This window comes from Bufo gargarizans, chromosome 1 (assembly GCF_014858855.1).
Source record: "Bufo gargarizans isolate SCDJY-AF-19 chromosome 1, ASM1485885v1, whole genome shotgun sequence".
NCBI lineage: Eukaryota > Metazoa > Chordata > Amphibia > Anura > Bufonidae > Bufo > Bufo gargarizans.
In genome coordinates, this window is record NC_058080.1 from 361591200 (window position 1) to 361608932 (window position 17733).

Here is a 17733-nt window from a genome sequence, read left to right on the forward strand (position 1 = left end):
AAAACAGATGCAACACAGACATCACATGAACATAATCTGCATTTTGCAGACTGCAAAATACATACGGTTGTGTGCATGAGGCCTTAATTGCAAATGTGCAAATTTTGCTCTACACAGTATTCGTATTGACACCATAGTATTTTAAATACCCGTATAAATGTATTGTGAATGGATTATGGCCAGGAGGCTCTTTATTCAGAGAAATGTTATCATTTTATGTAATATATGCGTTTTTGTTTTATATGTAATACTGGTATTTACACACGTGTACAAAATTGCTGGTACTCTTCCATAAAAAATAAAAAAAAACACACAATAGTCACTGATGAGAAACTGAGAAAAGTAGTAATAAATAAAAAATTACTGAAAATCTTCTAATTGCTTTTAAATTGTGGTTTAACCCCCTTCCCGACATCTGCAGTACATGTACGGCGCATCAGGGAGTGACTTCCCGGTGTTTCGCCTGCCCGATGCTTAGCCAGCGACAGGGGTCTGGCTTTTCCTGACAGCCGAGCCCCTGCTGTATACGCTGGCATTGGTAAATACACTGATACTGGTGCTTTAACCATCTCTATGCAGTGGTCAGCACTGACCGTGGTATATACGTGGTTTGTGGGGGGAGGGAGCTGCGGTGATGGGGACTTAATGGCTGAGAAGGAAGCCCAATGCCTTCCGCAGGTTTCACGGATGTGTGCTGTATGTGTTCTCCAAGGGCAGCACACGTCTTTATTCATTTTAATGTGTGTATTCACACATCAGTGTTTTAGCACAGTCCGTGGGTGAGTGTTTTTGGCAGGCACGGATGCATGCTCTATTTTGTCTGTGTTCTCGGATCTATCACGTCCATTATAGTCTAGGGCAGTGATGGCGAACCTATGGCACGGGTGCCAGAGGCGGCACTCAGAGCCCTCTCTGTGGGCACCCACACCCTGGAAAAAGTCTATGGTGTACCAATATGCCTTAGACTTTTTCTGCCATCCAGCAGCGCAGGGCGCACTATGAACAGCACAGGCAGCGCACTGAATGTAGGCAGGCTATTGTAGCTAAATGATAAAGTACATGGAAGATATTCTATACTGGACTGGAGTATTCAAGGTAAATTGCTGTGTTGGCACTTTGCGATAAATAAGTGGGTTAATGTTGCAGTTTGGGCACTCGGTCTGTAAAAGGTTCGCCATCACTGGTCTAGGGTTTGTGAAAACCACGGATTCCATCCGTGTTGCATCCGTGTTTCATGGATCATTAAGAAGAGATTCTTTGAAAATTATTTTTCAGCTGTTTAGTGAAACACGGACAGCAAAAAACAGACACACGGATCCTTCACGGATGCATCACTGACCACCTGGTCATGGATTTGAGCACGGACACGGATGTGTGAATGAGGCTTTAAACTAAAGGATGAAAAGTAGTCATTGTGATGTTTGGTATGATGGTGGCTACCACACTGAACAAGGACAGCAGAAAGCTAAGGAGAGTAGAAAGAAAATTATAGTTAAACATGGTAAAGGTAAAGGCTTCAAAACCATCTCCAAACAGTTTGATGTTCCTGTTACTACAGTAAGGGGGGACTCTCTGCTCTGCACTGATGAGGGGCAATCTCCCTGAAACAGCTGTCTGCAGATGAGGTGCTGGCTTATTTAATATCCAAGTCATGTCTCAAGACTTTTTTTAAGAGCTGAATATTGACTTATAGGATAGCTGCCTTATATCTGGTGGCATTAGAGGCAGAGCTTGTTAAGAGCTAATTTGTGTTACTACAGTTGCACATATTATTCAGGGTCTGAAACCAACATCCCTGGATGTGACTGCAAGAGGAAAATTGATGATGAATTGAAGAGACGAATAATACGAATGGTAACCTAAGAACCCAGAACAACTTCTAAAGATATTAGAGGTGAACTCCAAGGTCAAGGTACATCACTGTCAGATTGCACCATCCATCACTGTCTTAGCCAGAGTGGATTTAAAGGGGCTGTCCACGCTTTTTCTATTGATGACTTATCTTCAGGATGTACTGTGCGCACACTCTCCTCAAACAGCTGATTGGTGGGGATGCCGGGTGTCGGACCCCCGCTGATCTGATATTGATGACCTATTCTTAGGATAGGTCATCAATAGAAAAAGCCTGGACAACCCCTTTAACCCCTTAAGGACCCATGATGTAGCTGTACGTCATGGGTCCGATCCCTAAACATGGCACCCGCTCGTGCGTGCAGCAGGCGCCTTAGCCGTGGGGTCTCTGCAATTTTAAATAGCAGAAACCCACGGCACATGTATGCGATCAGCCATAAGGCTGATCGCATACATCTTACCTTTCAGATGCCATGGTCAAATGTGACCGCGGCATCTGCGCAGACCAGAACCGGAAGTTGCGTGCTTCCGGTCCGGTAACAGCGTTCCCCGGCTGAGATCGGGGGACCTGTTACTACGATCTAAGTGACCGAAGCCCCAAGCCAGCTTCCGAGTCAATTAGATGTATATATCAATACAGGCCACTAGGTGGCAGCCTTGTACTGATATACTGCAAATGAAGTCTTCAATGATGGCTATTTAGCCATCACTGAATACTATGGGCAATCGAATGATTGACAGTTATTGTCACCCAAGGTGACTTAAAAAAAAAAGGTTTTACAAATATAAAAAAAAATATAAAACATAAAAGTTCAAATCACCCCCCTTTTCTTAAATAAAAATGCCCATACTATTAAAATATAACAATATTAATGGCATACGGCAAATGGCATAGCGGGGGAAAAAAATAAACACAGTCAATTTGCCATTTTTTGTCACTTCAACTACCCAATATTTTTTTTATAAAAAGTGATCAAAAAGTCGCACACACTTAAAATTGGAATCACAGAAAAGAACACATCGTCCCACAAAAAAATTAGCCCTCACACAGCCCCGTACACATAGCTACAAAAAAGTTATAGGGGTCAGAATATGGTTAGGAAAAAAAAGTTTTTTTCCTCAAAGGTTTAAAAAACATTTCAGTATTAAAACGCAAGAAAAATTATTAAGTGTGGTATCGTTGGAACCGTACTGACCTGGAGAATGAAGATAAAGGTCAAGTTTACCGCATAGTGTACAGTGTAAATTTTTTTAAATAAAAAACCTTTATCAGAATTGCGTTTTTTCCCAATTCCACCCCATTTGGAATTTTTTTTCCCGCTCCCTACTACATGGTATGCAACTGTGCAATGGTGCCATTAGAAAGTACAGCCTGTCTCGCAAAAAATAAGCCTTCATAAGGCTATGTGAATGGAAAAATAAAAAAGTTAGGACTATGGGAAGGCAGGTAGTGAAAAACAAAAACACAAAAAATGGAAAATCCCAGGGTCCTAAAGGGGTTAATGGAAGACGACTGAGGAGGAAACCACTATTGAAAGAAAATCATAAAAAAACAAGACCAGAATTTGCCAAACTGCATATTGACAAGCCACAAAGCCTCTGGGAGAATGCCTTTTGGACAGATGAAACAAAAGTAGAGCTTTTAGCCAAGTGAGCTCTATGTTCACAGACATAAAAATGAAGCATACAAAGAAAAGAAAATTGGAGGTCATTTATTAAGACTAGTGTTTTATACGCTGGTCTTAATATACCCTGCGCTGGTGGTGAGACAGGTCTGCTGGTACTCCCCCTTCTCCACCAGTGACCACTGTGGGTTTTACTTTCTTTAACAGATGGGTACCATCAATTTTGTCCACATGTGTATACTTTATGTGTAACACCATACACCACTAATATATAATACACACTGGGTTGTATGGAAATAAAACTGCCAATGGCCCCAAGGCAATACCTGACCATCTGGTATCATAGGTGAATGTACTACTGGACACAAATTTGGGGGCTGTCATAGCTGGATTGCTTGATGGTGGACACCTGATGCTTGAGATATGACCCTAAAATATCCAATGAAGAAGCGCACTGCAACCCCCAACTTACATGCATCTTTATGTATTCATGTTTCAGATTTTACAGCCGCAAAACATTAATACTTACTGTCTTTTTAATTGTTTTTGCAGCATACGACTTTTGTGTTCCTTTTTCCTCACATTTGAAAACTGTAGAGGTCGCTCCACTGCACACAAAAGATGTTATATAAATAATTGTTTCATATACTATATATTCACAGGCAAATAGTCTTATTACTCAAAAAACTGTTTCAGGTCACAAAAGTTAAAAGAGTATTCTGGTTACATTTCCACAAGATAGGAGATAACTATTAGATTTGTGGGTGCTCAAGTGCTGGGACTTCCGCTGATAATAAGAACGCGGTCCCTGTACCCTGCAGGGACCCCTGAAATGAATGGAGTGTAAGGTCGAGAATGCACACTGCACAAATAGCCGAGCACTTGTACTTGGCTGTATCCGGCACTCCCCAAAAGCTGAAAGGAGCAGCAGTGCGATGGCTCAGCATTTCCACTACTTTTAGTAGTGGTTGTGCCTGGTATTGCACCTCAGTCTAAAGGTATAGAAAACTGCAACACCAGGCACACACGTTGTTAAAAGTATGGAACTGTAACTATTACCAGTGAATGCTGGTGATGGTAAAGGCAGCAACCCTTTCAAACCACTGATCAACAAGGAAGTCAAGAGTCAGACCGCTACTGGTCTAATATTGATGGCCTCTGCTAAGGATGGGCCATTGGTTTTACTCCTGAGATAGCTCTATTTCTGACAGTCCCATAAACTGAATGGTATGGTGGTCAACCATGCCTGTGCTCTACTGCTCCATTTACATGGGGAAGTTGGGCAGCAGTGGTGACAATGACATCAGAAAGCATCTTTTCTTTTTAAAGGGGGCCTATACCCATGGAAATGCAATGTAAGCTATATGCACCATGTTATAGAGCAAGATAAGCTGATCAGATGGATATATAGTTTTATGGGAAAAGATTCTGTAGAATTTGTAATTTATACATTTATATTCCTGCTCATTTTAGGCTTTGAAGTCAAGGACTTGGTCCTGTCAGTGATTGACAGCCTTCCCTCTATGACCATGTATACAGAGATAGCAGTCAGTCACTGGTAGGATAGTCTTCTCACAAAACTATACATCAGCTCCTCCTGATCTATAACATGCTGCCTTCAGCTCACAAACAATGTTCAACGTGACAGGTTCTCTTTAAATATTTTTTGCCAGGACCCCTAAAAGTACCCTTAACCTAAACCCCTGATGGCAACCCTAGGAACAATAATTTACCAAATTGCTTCAGAGGGTAACCCTCCTCTTTAACCAGGAACACTTACATTTAGTGAAGCAGCTTTGTGTACTATGTCTGACACTGCAGCCTATTTGGATCGATCCATAGAATATTAAAGAGGACCCATAACCTCTCCTGACATGCCTGTTTTAGTAACCACTTGCATTCCTCATGTAATAACAATTCTGGAACATCTATTCTTATGGCTCTGTCATGAACCAGTGGGTGTGAACCGAGGCAGCTGTTCCAGGCGGACCAGCAGGTATCTGAGAAAGGTATCAGAGGTACAGGCGTTGTCAGCAGGCTTAGTCGTTTCCAGGAGCAACAGTGCAGGACTGGAGAATGAGGCAGAGGCGAATTCAGACAAGAAAAAGATCAAGGCAGCGGCACAGGTACAGGTCAGGCAATCCGAGTCGGCAACAAGAGAGTCAAGTCAAGCAGGCAGGCAGAATCCAGGAACGCAAGTACGGGTCAGGAACACAGGAACACAAGCGGATATCAGGAACCTTAGTAGGACACAAGCAGCTTGACCCTGAGGGAATCTGGGAAGGGGGCTGAGCCACTTATATATGTGCATGAAGGCTAGGATTGGTCAGCGACGTCACATGACCTAACCCATAAAGCCCAGGAAGTGACGCGTGCCAGCCCTTAAGGGAGTGCTGCAGGCAACAGGCAGCAAGCATGCTGTGGCCAGGGCTGAGCGGAAACTGTAGAGCGGATCCCAGAACAACAGTACGTACACAGACAGAGCCCAGGACTGCAGCGGTGAATGGGAAGCACTAGCCGCAGGTCACCGCTGAACATGGCGCCCAGGACCGTGGCAGTAAGCAGGGGAACAGCAGTGCCCCCTCTTCTTGAATCTACGACAAGACAGAAACATTTTTATCAAGTTCAGAGCATGAATGTTCTCTTCTGGTTCCCAAGACCTCTTCTCAGGACCAAAGCCCTTCCAGTCCACAAGATGGTAGGTCTTCTTGCCACGCTTCTTGATGTCCAGGATGTCTTTTCCCTCAAATATCTCATCAGAATCTTCAGATACCAGAGTTGGAGTAGAAGGATCTGTCGAGACGCAATGCTACTGGTTTTAGTAAGGACACGTGGAAGGCATTAGAAATACGCAGAGAGAGAGAGAGGCAGACGTAACTTATATGTCACTTTGTTGATCCTCCTCAATACTTCAAAGGGTCTAAGGAACCTAGGAGCAAACTTGAAACTGTGAACCTTTAAGGGGATGTTTTTAGAGGAGAGCCATACCTTATCTCCAGAGGAGAACTGAGGCAGTTTTCTTCTTCTCTTGGCTGCATTAATTTTCATGGGGGTCACCGCTTTGTTGATGCAGTCCTTGGTGTAACACCAAATCTTCGAAAAATCCCTACAAGAGGAATCTGCAGCTGGTACCCCAGAAGATGTAGGAACAGGGAGAGGAGTAAGAAGGTGTTGTCCATAAACGACAAATAATGGAGAGGATCCAGTTATAGGAGAATTCAGCCTAAGCTAGCAATTGTACCCAGTTGTCGTGTTGGGCTGAAACTAAATGCCGGAGATAGTTTTCTAATATTTGACTGACCCGCTCTACTTGCCCGTTGATCTGGGGATGATAACGGAAGAGAAGTCCAGCTCAATTTCGAGCAGCCGGCAAAGAGCTCTCCAGAGCTTAGAGGTAAACTGGACTCCGCGATCAGAAACAATATGCCAAGGTAGACCATGCAAGCGGAATATGTGTCTCAAGAACAGTTTAGCAAGTTCAGCAGCCGAAGGGAGTCCAGCCAAAGGAACGAAGTGCGTCATCTTGGAGAAGTGGTCCACGACCACCCAGATAGCTGCACATTCGGCAGAAGAGGGCAGATCTGTAACAAAGTCCATGGCAATGTGTTGCCATGGGGCATCAGGAACAGGAAGAGGTAACAGCCCGGGTGGTTTGGTCCTGGAGACTGTATTTTGAGCACAGACGGTGCAGGAAGACACATAATCACGCCCATCCTTAGACAGTGTGGGCCACCAGTAGTGGCGAAACAAAAGTTCTGTGGTCTTGCGGATCTCTGGCTGACCAGCCAGTTTGGAGTTGTGCCCCCAAGCTAGAATGCGTTTTCTCTTGGCAGATGGCACGAATGTCTTCCCGGAAGGGATGTCTTTTACCAGGACAAGAGCCACTGTGATCAAGCGAGCAGGATCTACAATGTACTGGGCTCCTCCTCCTGGTTGGAGAAGTCAAATGACTGAGCTAGAGCTTCCGCCTTGATATTCTTCTCGTCCAGGCAAAAGTGAAGCTCAAAATCAATACAGGAGAAGTAGAGTGTCCACCTGGCTTGGTGAGGGTTCACCATGCCTCCAGTGAGTGGTGAACTCTGGAGAATAGATTACTATATTGTCCAAATACACTATCACGCAGATATAGATCAGGTCCCGGAAGTTATCGTTTACCAACTCCTGGAATAATGCGGGAGCATTGCACAGACCAAAGGGCATGACGAGATACTCGTAGTGTCCAGCACGAGGGTTGTTTGTAGTCTTCCACTCATCGCCCTTTCGGATGTGGATAAGGTTGTATAGGCCGTGCAGGTCGAATTTTGTGAAGACCTTAGCTCCCAGGATCCTGTCAAAGAGTTTGGAGATTAGCGGAAGAGGGTATCGATTCTTGACCGTGATCCTTATTCAGACCTCGATAATCGATACAGGGCCGTAAGGATCCATCTTTTTTCTGCACAAAGAAAAACCTGGTGCCAGCTGGTGAAGAAGATTCTTAGGTAAACCGCCTGTCGATATTCTCCTTGTTGTAATCAACATAGCTTGGGTCTCAGGAGTGAGAGTGGGTATACTCGACCATGCGGAGGAGTGGCACCAGGAAGAGGGTCAATCGGACAATCATAAGTACGATGAGGAGGCAGGGTCTCAGCCTCTTTCTTACTGAAGACATCCGCAAAACTGGCATACTGCTGCGGAAGTCCAGGCAGGTCCTCAGGTACAGTAGACGAGGAAGCAGGTCAGACCTCTGATAAGCAGGTAGACTGGCAGGAAGATCCCCAACGCAGAATCTGACTGGAGTGCCAGTCCAGAACTGGAGTGTGCTGACGCAGCCAGGGAAGACCAAGGATAACTGGATTCACGGACGCTGGCAGCATATAGAAGGAGATCATCTCTGAATGCAGAACCCCTATTTACTAACTTAAGGGGCATAGTAACAAAGAGCGCAGGTTCAGGGAGTGGCAGTCTATTTACAGAAGCCACTGACAGAGGCCTTTCTAGACGGATGGTAGGAAGCCGATACTGATGGACCAGAGCTTGCTGAATGAAGTTACTGGCGGACTCAGAGTCCAAGAATGCAGGCACAGACAGTGTGACTCCCTTGTGAGAGAGAGTCACTGGAACTGAAAGTTTTGGAGAGGACTTCTCCTTGTCTAGGACCACCTTTCTAACTAATCCTAGACATTGACGTTTCCCAGCTTCTGTGGACAATTACGCACAAATTGGGCCTTGCCGCCTCAATAATAGACACAGGTTCTCTGCTTTGCAGCGTAAACGTTCCTGGTCAGACAATCGAAGGCGCTCTATTTGCATGGGCTCTTAAGATGGGGTGAACACTAAAGGAAGAACCAGCCTCTGGAAGGATGGAGCCAAACAAGGTGGTCTTCTGGTGCATGCGACCGCCTTAGAACGTTCCCTGAAACGCATATCTATCCTTATAGCCAAGGTGATCGGTCATTCAGAGTAGACGGACGGTCACAACCAGCTAATTCATCCTTAATCCAGCCAGAAAGGCCCTCCCAGAACACTGCCAGTTGAGCCTCATTATTTAATGGAAGTTCGGCAGCCAGGGTACGAAACTGGTTGGTGTACTGACCCACAGACGAGGAACCCTGTCGTAGACGCAGCAGAGCTTATGCAGCGGAGGACGTGCGGCCGGGCTCTTCAAAGACTAGCTGGAAGGTAGCCAGGAAAGACTGCAGATTAGTAGTCTCTGGACCTCCATGTTCCCAAATAGGATTTGCCCAAGCAAGGGCCTCAGCAGACAACAGGGACACAATGAAGGCAACCTTGGACTGCTCAGTGGAAAACTTCTGCCCATGCAACTCAAAGTGGATCAGGCACTGGTTCAGGAATCCACAACAGGTTTTTGGATCTCCACCATAGGGTGATGGCAGAGGGAGTTGCACACCAGCTGCACACAAATGCCGAATCACTGGTCGGAGATTTGCAGGTGTTACAGCGACTGGCGACCTTGCAGTAGCTGGAGAAGAGATGGCATCCAGACGAGCAGCAACATTTTGCATGAACTGCATCGACATCCTGACGTTCGCTCTGACGCCTCAGTTCATGTAACAATTCCTGAATGACAGGCTTGGGGTGACCAGTGGTGTCTATAGCCTCAGTGTACTGTCACGAACCAGCGGGTGTGAACCCACTGTGCCACGTGTCCTACCTCCACTAAGGGTGTCGTCTAAGTGAACCCCTCGTCTTTACAGTACCCCTGATGGTGGGGATAGACTTTACCGAGGGGAACACCAGGTTGCTACCTCTTGAGGAGGATAGGCACACAAGGCAGTTGGTCCAGGCAGACCAGGAGTTATCTGAGAAAGGTACCAGAGGTACAGGCGTTGTCAGCAGGCTGAGTCATTACCAGGAGCAACAGTGCAGGACCGAAAGATGAGGCAGAGGCATAGTCAGACAGGTAAAAGGTCAGGGCAGGCGACACAGGTACGGGTTCAGGCAATCCAGATCGGCAACAGGAGAGTCAAGGCAAGCAGGCAGGGATCAAACAGGTAGCAGAATCCAGGAACACAAGTATGAATCAGGAATGCAAGCGGATATCAGGGACCTTAGCAGGACACAAGGAGCTTGACACTGAGGCATTTGGGAAGGGGGCTGAGGCACTTATATATGTGCCGGAGGGCTACGATTGGTCAGCGAGGTCACATGACTTAACCCATAAAGCCCAGGAAGTGACGCACACCAGCCCTTAAGGAAGTGCTGCAGGAAACAGGCAGCAAGCATGCTGTGGCCAGGGCTGAGAGGAAACTGTGGAGCGGATCCCAGAACAACAGTACCTACACTGACAGAGCCTAGGACTGCAGCAGTGAATGGGAAGCACTGGCCGCTGAACACGGCGCCCGGGACCGCGGCTGTAAGAAGGGGAACAGTGGCGCACAGCAACCGCTGTTACAGGCTCTTTGTTGTACCATTCATTTATTACTCCTGCTAGAATGAATTGATAGCAATTTGCAATGAAGGTCCAGTTGTGTGTAACCAGTTTGGGGGTATGTCCCTACATAGTGTGACATTGGCTGGACTGATTAGTTAATGTCAGACTGCAGGGACACCCCCCAACTGTTAACACCCATCTGAACCTTCATTGCAAACTGCTAGTAATTCATTCATAACTTCTAGCAGGAATAATAAATGAATGGTACAACATAGGTCATAAGAACAGATGCTCCAGAATTGTTATTACATGAGAAATGCAAGTGGAATAATAAATATTTGGTGCATCATAGAATCATAAGAATAGATGTTGCAGAATTGTTCTTACATTAAGGCTCCATTCACACGTCCATGATGTGTTGCGGACCCGCAAATTGCGGGTCCGCAACACACCAGCCCGGCACCCCCATAGAAATGCTTATTCTTGTCCGCTAGCTGCGGACAAGAATAGGACATGTTCTATCTTTCCATTCCGTTTTTCCGTATGGCATATACGGTATACAGTAATTACATTAAAAAAATTGGGCAGGGCATAACATTTTCAATAGATGGTTCCGCAAAAACGGAACGGATACGAAGACATACGGATGCATTTCCGTATGTGTCCCTTTTTTTGCAGACCCATTGACTAGAATGGAGCCACGGAACGTGATTTGCAGACAATAATAGGACAAGACTCAAAATGTAGTGGAACAGAAATTCGGACATACAAAAATGGAATGCTTGCGGAGTAAATTCCGTTTATATTTGCGGACACATAGAAATGAATGGTTCCGTATAAGGACCTCATACGGACCGCAATAAACGGCCCGTATACGGAACGCCAAAAACATTCGTGTGAACGAGCCCTAAGGATGTAAGAAGTTACTAAAACAGATATGTCAGGAGAGGTTACTGGTCACCATGAAAATGAAGGCAGCATGTTATAGAGCAGGAGGAATTGAGCAGAGTGATATATACTTTTATGGGAAAATATTTAGTATAACCTGTATTTCATTCATTTATATTCCTGCTCATTTTGGCCTTTAAAGCCGAGGCGGTCCTATCAGTGACTGACCGCTATCTCTGTATACACAGTCATAGAGGGACAGCTGTCAATCACTGATAGGACCGCTTTTTTGACTAATTCAGAATGAGCAGGAATTTAAGTTAATGAAATTCCCATAAAACTACGCACCAGTCTGCTCAGCTCCTCCTGCTCTATAACATACTGCCTGCAGCACAGACACCATGTTCACCCTGACAGGTTCCCTTTAAGGAGATGATCTCTGCTCAGCGGCAGATGCTGAGGGATTGAACACACAGATCTGGCAAACATGATTATTCATGTCTCTGGGGCATTCTGTCGTAACTCCAGGTCCTACAATTAATGAAGCTTTCCAGGAGTTGAAGATGAATTTTCTGTTCCATTTTATATTTGATGATTGTATCAGTCTCTTTACTAGATACAATCAAGTTACTTAAGACCTGTTTTTGGATAACTGAATCTCCATAATGCATGATTATTAATACATCATATTTTATGGTGTTGCACATCATGTTACTCATCTTCTCGTGTTTTTGATGTTCATAGTTATTACCACACCTAGACTTCCACATAAATAGCATAATGACTGTAGTGTTGTGTTGGGTATCATATTGTTATTTGAGGCCATGTATCATACCTATGACTACAATGTCTGGAATATGGACTTTACATTTGTGCCTTAGTGCTAATGGTGTTTGGAATAGTATGATCAAAATACTCTGATGAGAACTGAACTAATGAGCTATATATGAAAATTTCTATAAGCCCGTAATCTGCATAATTGGCAACTTAATGTGGTTGTGTGAGTTGGAAAACCGCACATCCTATTTAATAGAATCAGATTCCTTGTTCAGGACCTTAATCTATTAGTATCTGACTTTGGATGACCCCATATGTATTACAAGGATAACACATTGATTTCAATTAGAACTGTGTAAGGCCTCATGCACACGACCGTATGTATTTTGCGGTCCGCAAAAAAATGGATCCGCAAAAAAAACGGATGATGCCTGTGTGCATTACGTATTTTGCGGAACGGAACAGCTGGCTCCTAATAGAACAGTCCCATCCTTGTCTGTATTTTTATTTTTTTGCAGAACGGAAATACGGACATGCGGAAATGGAATGCACAGGGAGTAACTTCCGTTTTTGCGGACCCAGTGGCCTCAGCGGTATACAGCCAAGACTGCTAAAGCCTGATTGGTAGTCATATAGGGTATACGGCTATGACATGGAGAAAGGAATGTCCAGAAACAGGTAGTCTTCTAAAACGTTCATTTATTGAAGTCCGTTGAACATACAATTGATCGGTTGACACCGACAGAATGGTCTATGCGTTTTGAACCATCAGGTTTCCTACTCATGACCTGGTGGTTCGAAACGCATAGAATGTTCTGTCGGTATCAGTCATGGAATTGTATTTTTAATGGACTTCAATAAATTGGCGTTTTAGAAGAAATTCCTTTTTCTGGACATTCCTTTCTCCATTTCATGTCCTTCCTTACTCAAGGAGTCCTTGCAAGGTTTTCCATCAGCGGGGTCAGAGTGTACATTTGCGTTTGCTTATACGGCTACGACAGCTCTGCAGCCATATAATAAGAGATTGTAATGGCGGTGCTTGGAACAGTGAGCGATTAACTGAGTATGGAGACCTTCTAAATGTTGGCACATGTACTTAATAGCATTATTGGGGGACTTTTGAAATAAGTTTAACCACCCCTGTACTGTTGTTTTATTTGCCCTTTTGGAGGATTCTCTGTGGGCCTCTGTAGGCCTACCACAAGTACAATGTCAGGCAAAATGATAGCATTCAGAGATGTTAAAGTGACATCATGTTGGCACAGTTACAGTACCTTCCTAGTTCTTGTTTCAGTATATAGAAGTGTCCCAGTCCATTTTCTCTCTCAGATCCCTCTATCCAGTAGATATCTTCTGGTTTACAGGTTGGCATCTTCTTGACCTAGTTCCAAATAAGTAAAGGGGATGTCTCACTTAGCAAATGGCATTTATCATGTAGAGAAATATAATAGAAGGCACTTACTAATGTACTGTGATTTTCCATATTGCTTCCTTTGCTTGCTGGATTAATTTTTCCATCGAATTATACACTGCTTGTTTCCATCGTTAGGACCCCCGTGCTTGCACACTATCGGAAAAAGCACTAGCCTACGAGCAGGGGTCGAGTGGAGGGGGAACGCATGGGAACGGCGTTCCTGCACTATTTTCATGGCAGGAACGCCGTTCCCTTTCAGCCTCAAGTCAGGAGAACACGGCTGAATCAGATTCACAGGGGGAGACAGAGCGCACTGTGCAGGACAGGCTAAGGGAGGAGGGGCGGCTTCAGTTGAGAGGAAGCTGTCTGTGCGGTGCTGCTGCCTGCGACTCCTCTCATGGCGCCCCGCCCCCTAATGACATCATCTCCTTCACTATGAGATCATTCATTTAGAATGTCTTTTAGAAAAGTTTGTCCTGGGATTCGAACTCACGACCTCTACACATCAGAGGAAGGCATTTAACCTCACAGCCATGAAAGCTGTCTAGGTAGTTGCTTAAAAAAAAATAAAAAAAAAATAAAAATAAAAAATAAGACTTCTACTTATACCTAGTGTACTGATACCTAGTGTACAACCATACACATGACAGCTGCCCACTGTGTATGGATGTAGCAGAGCTGGGTGTGTTGGGGCAGCTGTCATGTGTATGGTTGTACACTAGGTATCAGTACACTAGGTATAAGTAGAAGTCTTAGTTTTTTTTTTTTTAATCAGCTACCTAGACAGCTTTTATGGCTGTGAGGGTAAATGCCTTGCCTCTGATGTGTAGAGGTCATGAGTTCGAATCCCAAGACAAACTTTTCTAAAAGTGTTTTTTTTTTTTTTATAAGACTTCTACTGATACCTAGTTTACTGATACCTAGTGTACAACCATACACATGACAGCTGCCCACTGTGTATGGATGTAGCAGAGCTGGGTGTGTTGGGGCAGCTGTCATGTGTATGGTTGTACACTAGGTATCAGTACACTAGGTATAAGTAGAAGTCTTAGTTTTTTTTTTTTTAAGCAACTACCTCAACAGCTTTTATGGCTGTGAGGGTAAATGCCTTGCCTGTAATGTGTAGAGGTCATGAGTTCGAATCCCAGGACAAACTTTTCTAAAAGTGTTTTTTTTTTCTTTTTCTGATACTTCTACTGATAACTAGTGTACTGATACCTAGTGTACAACCATACACATGACAGCTGCCCCAACACACCCAGCTCTGCTACATCCATACACAGTGGGCAAAGTTACCTACAGTAGAAGTCTTATATATTTTTTTTTTTTAAAGTAACAAGCTAGACAGCTTTCATAGCTGTGAGGGCATATGCCTTGCTTCTGCTGTGTAGAGGTCATGAGATCGAATCCCAGGACAAACTTTTCTAAAAGTGTTATTTTTTTTATTTATTTTTTTAGTCCGCAGTGGCACAAATTACAGCATGCTAGATTTTCTGTGCTTTTTTATTTTTTGGAGGGGGGAGGGGGGGGGGTTGCAGTGGATCTTGGGTGAGTTCCCACACTTTTTTTCCCAGGACTTGACCCCTGCCTACGAGCACTACCAAGGTCCCGGCCACCAAATAGGCTGGCGCTTTATGCTATAGTGTACAAGCACGACCACCACTGATGGATTACAGGGTGGTGGTAACCATGGAAACAAGCAGTGTATAATGTGATCGAAAAATAAATCCAGCCAGCAAAGGAGGGAATATGGATAACAATACATTAGTAAGTGCCTTGTATTAACTTCCTCTACATGATAAGGTCTATTCACAAGTCCATATTTCTAGCTCTGCATTCGTTTTCCGCAAAATGCCGAACGCACATGGCCGGTATGTGTGTTTTGTCGATCCACAATTTGTGGACTGCAAAAAACTTCCAGTCGTCTGAATGGACCCTCAATGCTATTTGCTGAAGTGAGACAACCTCTTTAAGGTACATGAAGCTTGTGGAGATAATATATGTGCATTGACAATCTGTCTTATTAAGTCTAAGCATCATATATGAAAGGTATGGTAACTGTATTTTTTTGGATAATTTTAATCATATACACTTCCATATTAGCATGGTTGATATTGCTTATTTACAAGGCATTGCCTTTGCTTGGTTTGGAGCACAGTGGTAAATACGACAGGCCACCAGGAGGGTAGATCTTGGCATTACATGATATAATCACAACCTCTTTTCAAACAATATGGGAAAAATAAAGCAGCTTGAATACAATAAGATATACGTTTGTGAACAAAGGCCCCTATATGTATATTTATTCCAGTTCTAACTGGATTGTAGATGCTTTGTGGCGATTATGTTACATAACCTGTGCAGAATGGTGGGTATATAGCTCTTCTATATGGGGGTCACAGGCTGTCCCTGTGGTATGGTCTTCTGAGCAGGGAGTACACAGCATAGATGTGTTCCTGAGCTGAGTGACACTTACCTGCTTGTCCATTTTAATTCATGGCCACATACAGCTTTTCTTAAGCCTCTTGTCTCCAGCGTCCTTCATCGCCATAATGTATTGAAGGCATCTAATAAGCATTTCTTCATCCTCTGTTTCATGCACATAATTTATCTGATGACTGTATTCAGCGGTGCTTCTGTCATATCCACTTGTCACGGATTCCCCAGAGCTAATGGTGTTTTCATCATACATATGCATCTCCATCCCAACACACCCTTTAGCTGCTCCTCCCTTTACTGTGGCACATTGGATTGAAGTTTTAAAGTTAAAAATTAAACTTTGGCTCCCTCTAGTGTATGCAGTTGGTGTGGCTGCAAGAACCTGTATGAGCTGCAGCACAGATTGTACACATGAGAAAATAAAATACGAAAATATTTTTATCAGACTTTTTTTTTACATGAAATGATATTCAGTGCTACCACACATAAAGGACTATACAGCACCGCTGTCACAGTGCGGTTCACGGTTACGTTTTCCGTGTAGGCTGGCTGCATGGGCCCTTGCATAATGACTGCAGGCCGAAATCCTGTGCAGGCTGGTTGCTAGGGGCTGCATGCTGGCTGCGGGGTCTGTTGTGAACTGCCTGTGTATGGTTGCTCTCCCGGTCTCTGCGGTGTCACGGGAGGTTGTTTCCCCGTGATGCTTCTGATTGTCTGTGGTACTGGGTTGGTTGTGCTTTGGCGTACTAGCTGGGGGTGTCTCCGTGTATGCCGGTTGCCAGGGGTAACGCCCGATTCTGTACCTGTGTCTCCTGTTGTTCTGATGTGGTTAACTCTCCCTGTCTGTTGTGACTGGGTGTGGCTTTCCAGGTGCCTAGTTACCCAGCTACATAGACCTGTGAGCTGTGGTTCTGGGGATCAGTCTTGGTCAGTCTGTCCTGTCTGTGGCTGCTAGGTGTAGCACCTCGCTTCTGTTCCTGGCGTTTTTCCATCTAGCCTTCTGCGTGGTGTCGCCTGGTTTTGCATCAAGTGTCTGTGCTCTGGTTCATGTTCTGTTATGGTGTTTATGTCATGTTCTGATCTGTTCCTGCCCTGTCTGATGTATCATGTTATGTCCTGATCTGTTCTGTTCTTGCTATGTATCATGTTATGGTCTGTTCTGTTCCGTGTATCGCCTAGCAGTCTGTGACTGCATCTGTGAGCCTGGCAGTGTTTAACTGCTTCTGTTGTATCCTGTCCCATGCCTTTGGCCTCTGTCCTTGTTCTGTTCATGTCTGTCCATGTCCTGCCTTCAGAAGAGGGTTCCTGTGGTCCCCGGAGGGGGATTGCCCATTCTCTGTTCTGTGCAGCTCTGCCTGGGGCCGCTTAGCTTCTATTGTTGCGGCGCAAGTAACAGCTTCTGTCTCTGCTCTTGCCTGTTCTATGCCTAGTATCTCTGATCTGTGGTTCTCCGTGTATTCCACCTCTCCTGGTTACGTCTCTGTCTGTGCCTGTTTGTTTATGCTACCTGCTGATACCTATTTCAGGTACATCCTGGTCTGTCTGGACCAGCTGCCACTGACTCTGTTTATGCTCTGGAGTAGCCCCTGGCAACTACCTTTGGCCCAAGCCTATCCTCAGAATCTGAGGCTCTAGTGCAGGCATCCTCAAACTGCGGCCCTCCAGCTGTTGTAAAACTACAACTCCCACAATGCCCTGCTGTAGGCTGATACCTGTAGGCTGTTTGGGCATGCTGGGAGCTGTAGTTTAGCAACAGCTGGAGGGCCGCAGTTTGAGGATGCCTGCTCTAGTGAATACCAGGGGTTGCTTAGTTACTCCTCTCCAGTGTATTGCCAGTCAGTGGCACAGTGGAGCCACCACACCCGCTG

The 17733-nt window shown here is 44.8% G+C and overlaps 1 protein-coding gene across 2 annotated transcripts in view; it reads right to left on the reverse strand.

Moving 5' to 3' along the window:
* The window catches only part of LOC122930211 (calcium/calmodulin-dependent protein kinase type IV-like), a 52585-nt gene extending 36508 nt beyond the window's left edge, over positions 1 to 16077 (reverse strand). For both annotated transcript variants that reach the window (XM_044283458.1, XM_044283459.1), the window contains exons 1-3: positions 15903 to 16077; positions 13287 to 13393; positions 4006 to 4084 (exon numbers count right to left, since the gene is read on the reverse strand). In XM_044283458.1, coding sequence (XP_044139393.1) covers positions 4006 to 4084; positions 13287 to 13393; positions 15903 to 15914 — 198 coding nt within the window. In that variant the 5' untranslated portion in view covers positions 15915 to 16077. The remainder of the gene's footprint in view (positions 1 to 4005; positions 4085 to 13286; positions 13394 to 15902) is intronic.
* Positions 16078 to 17733: the final 1656 nt, after the last annotated feature.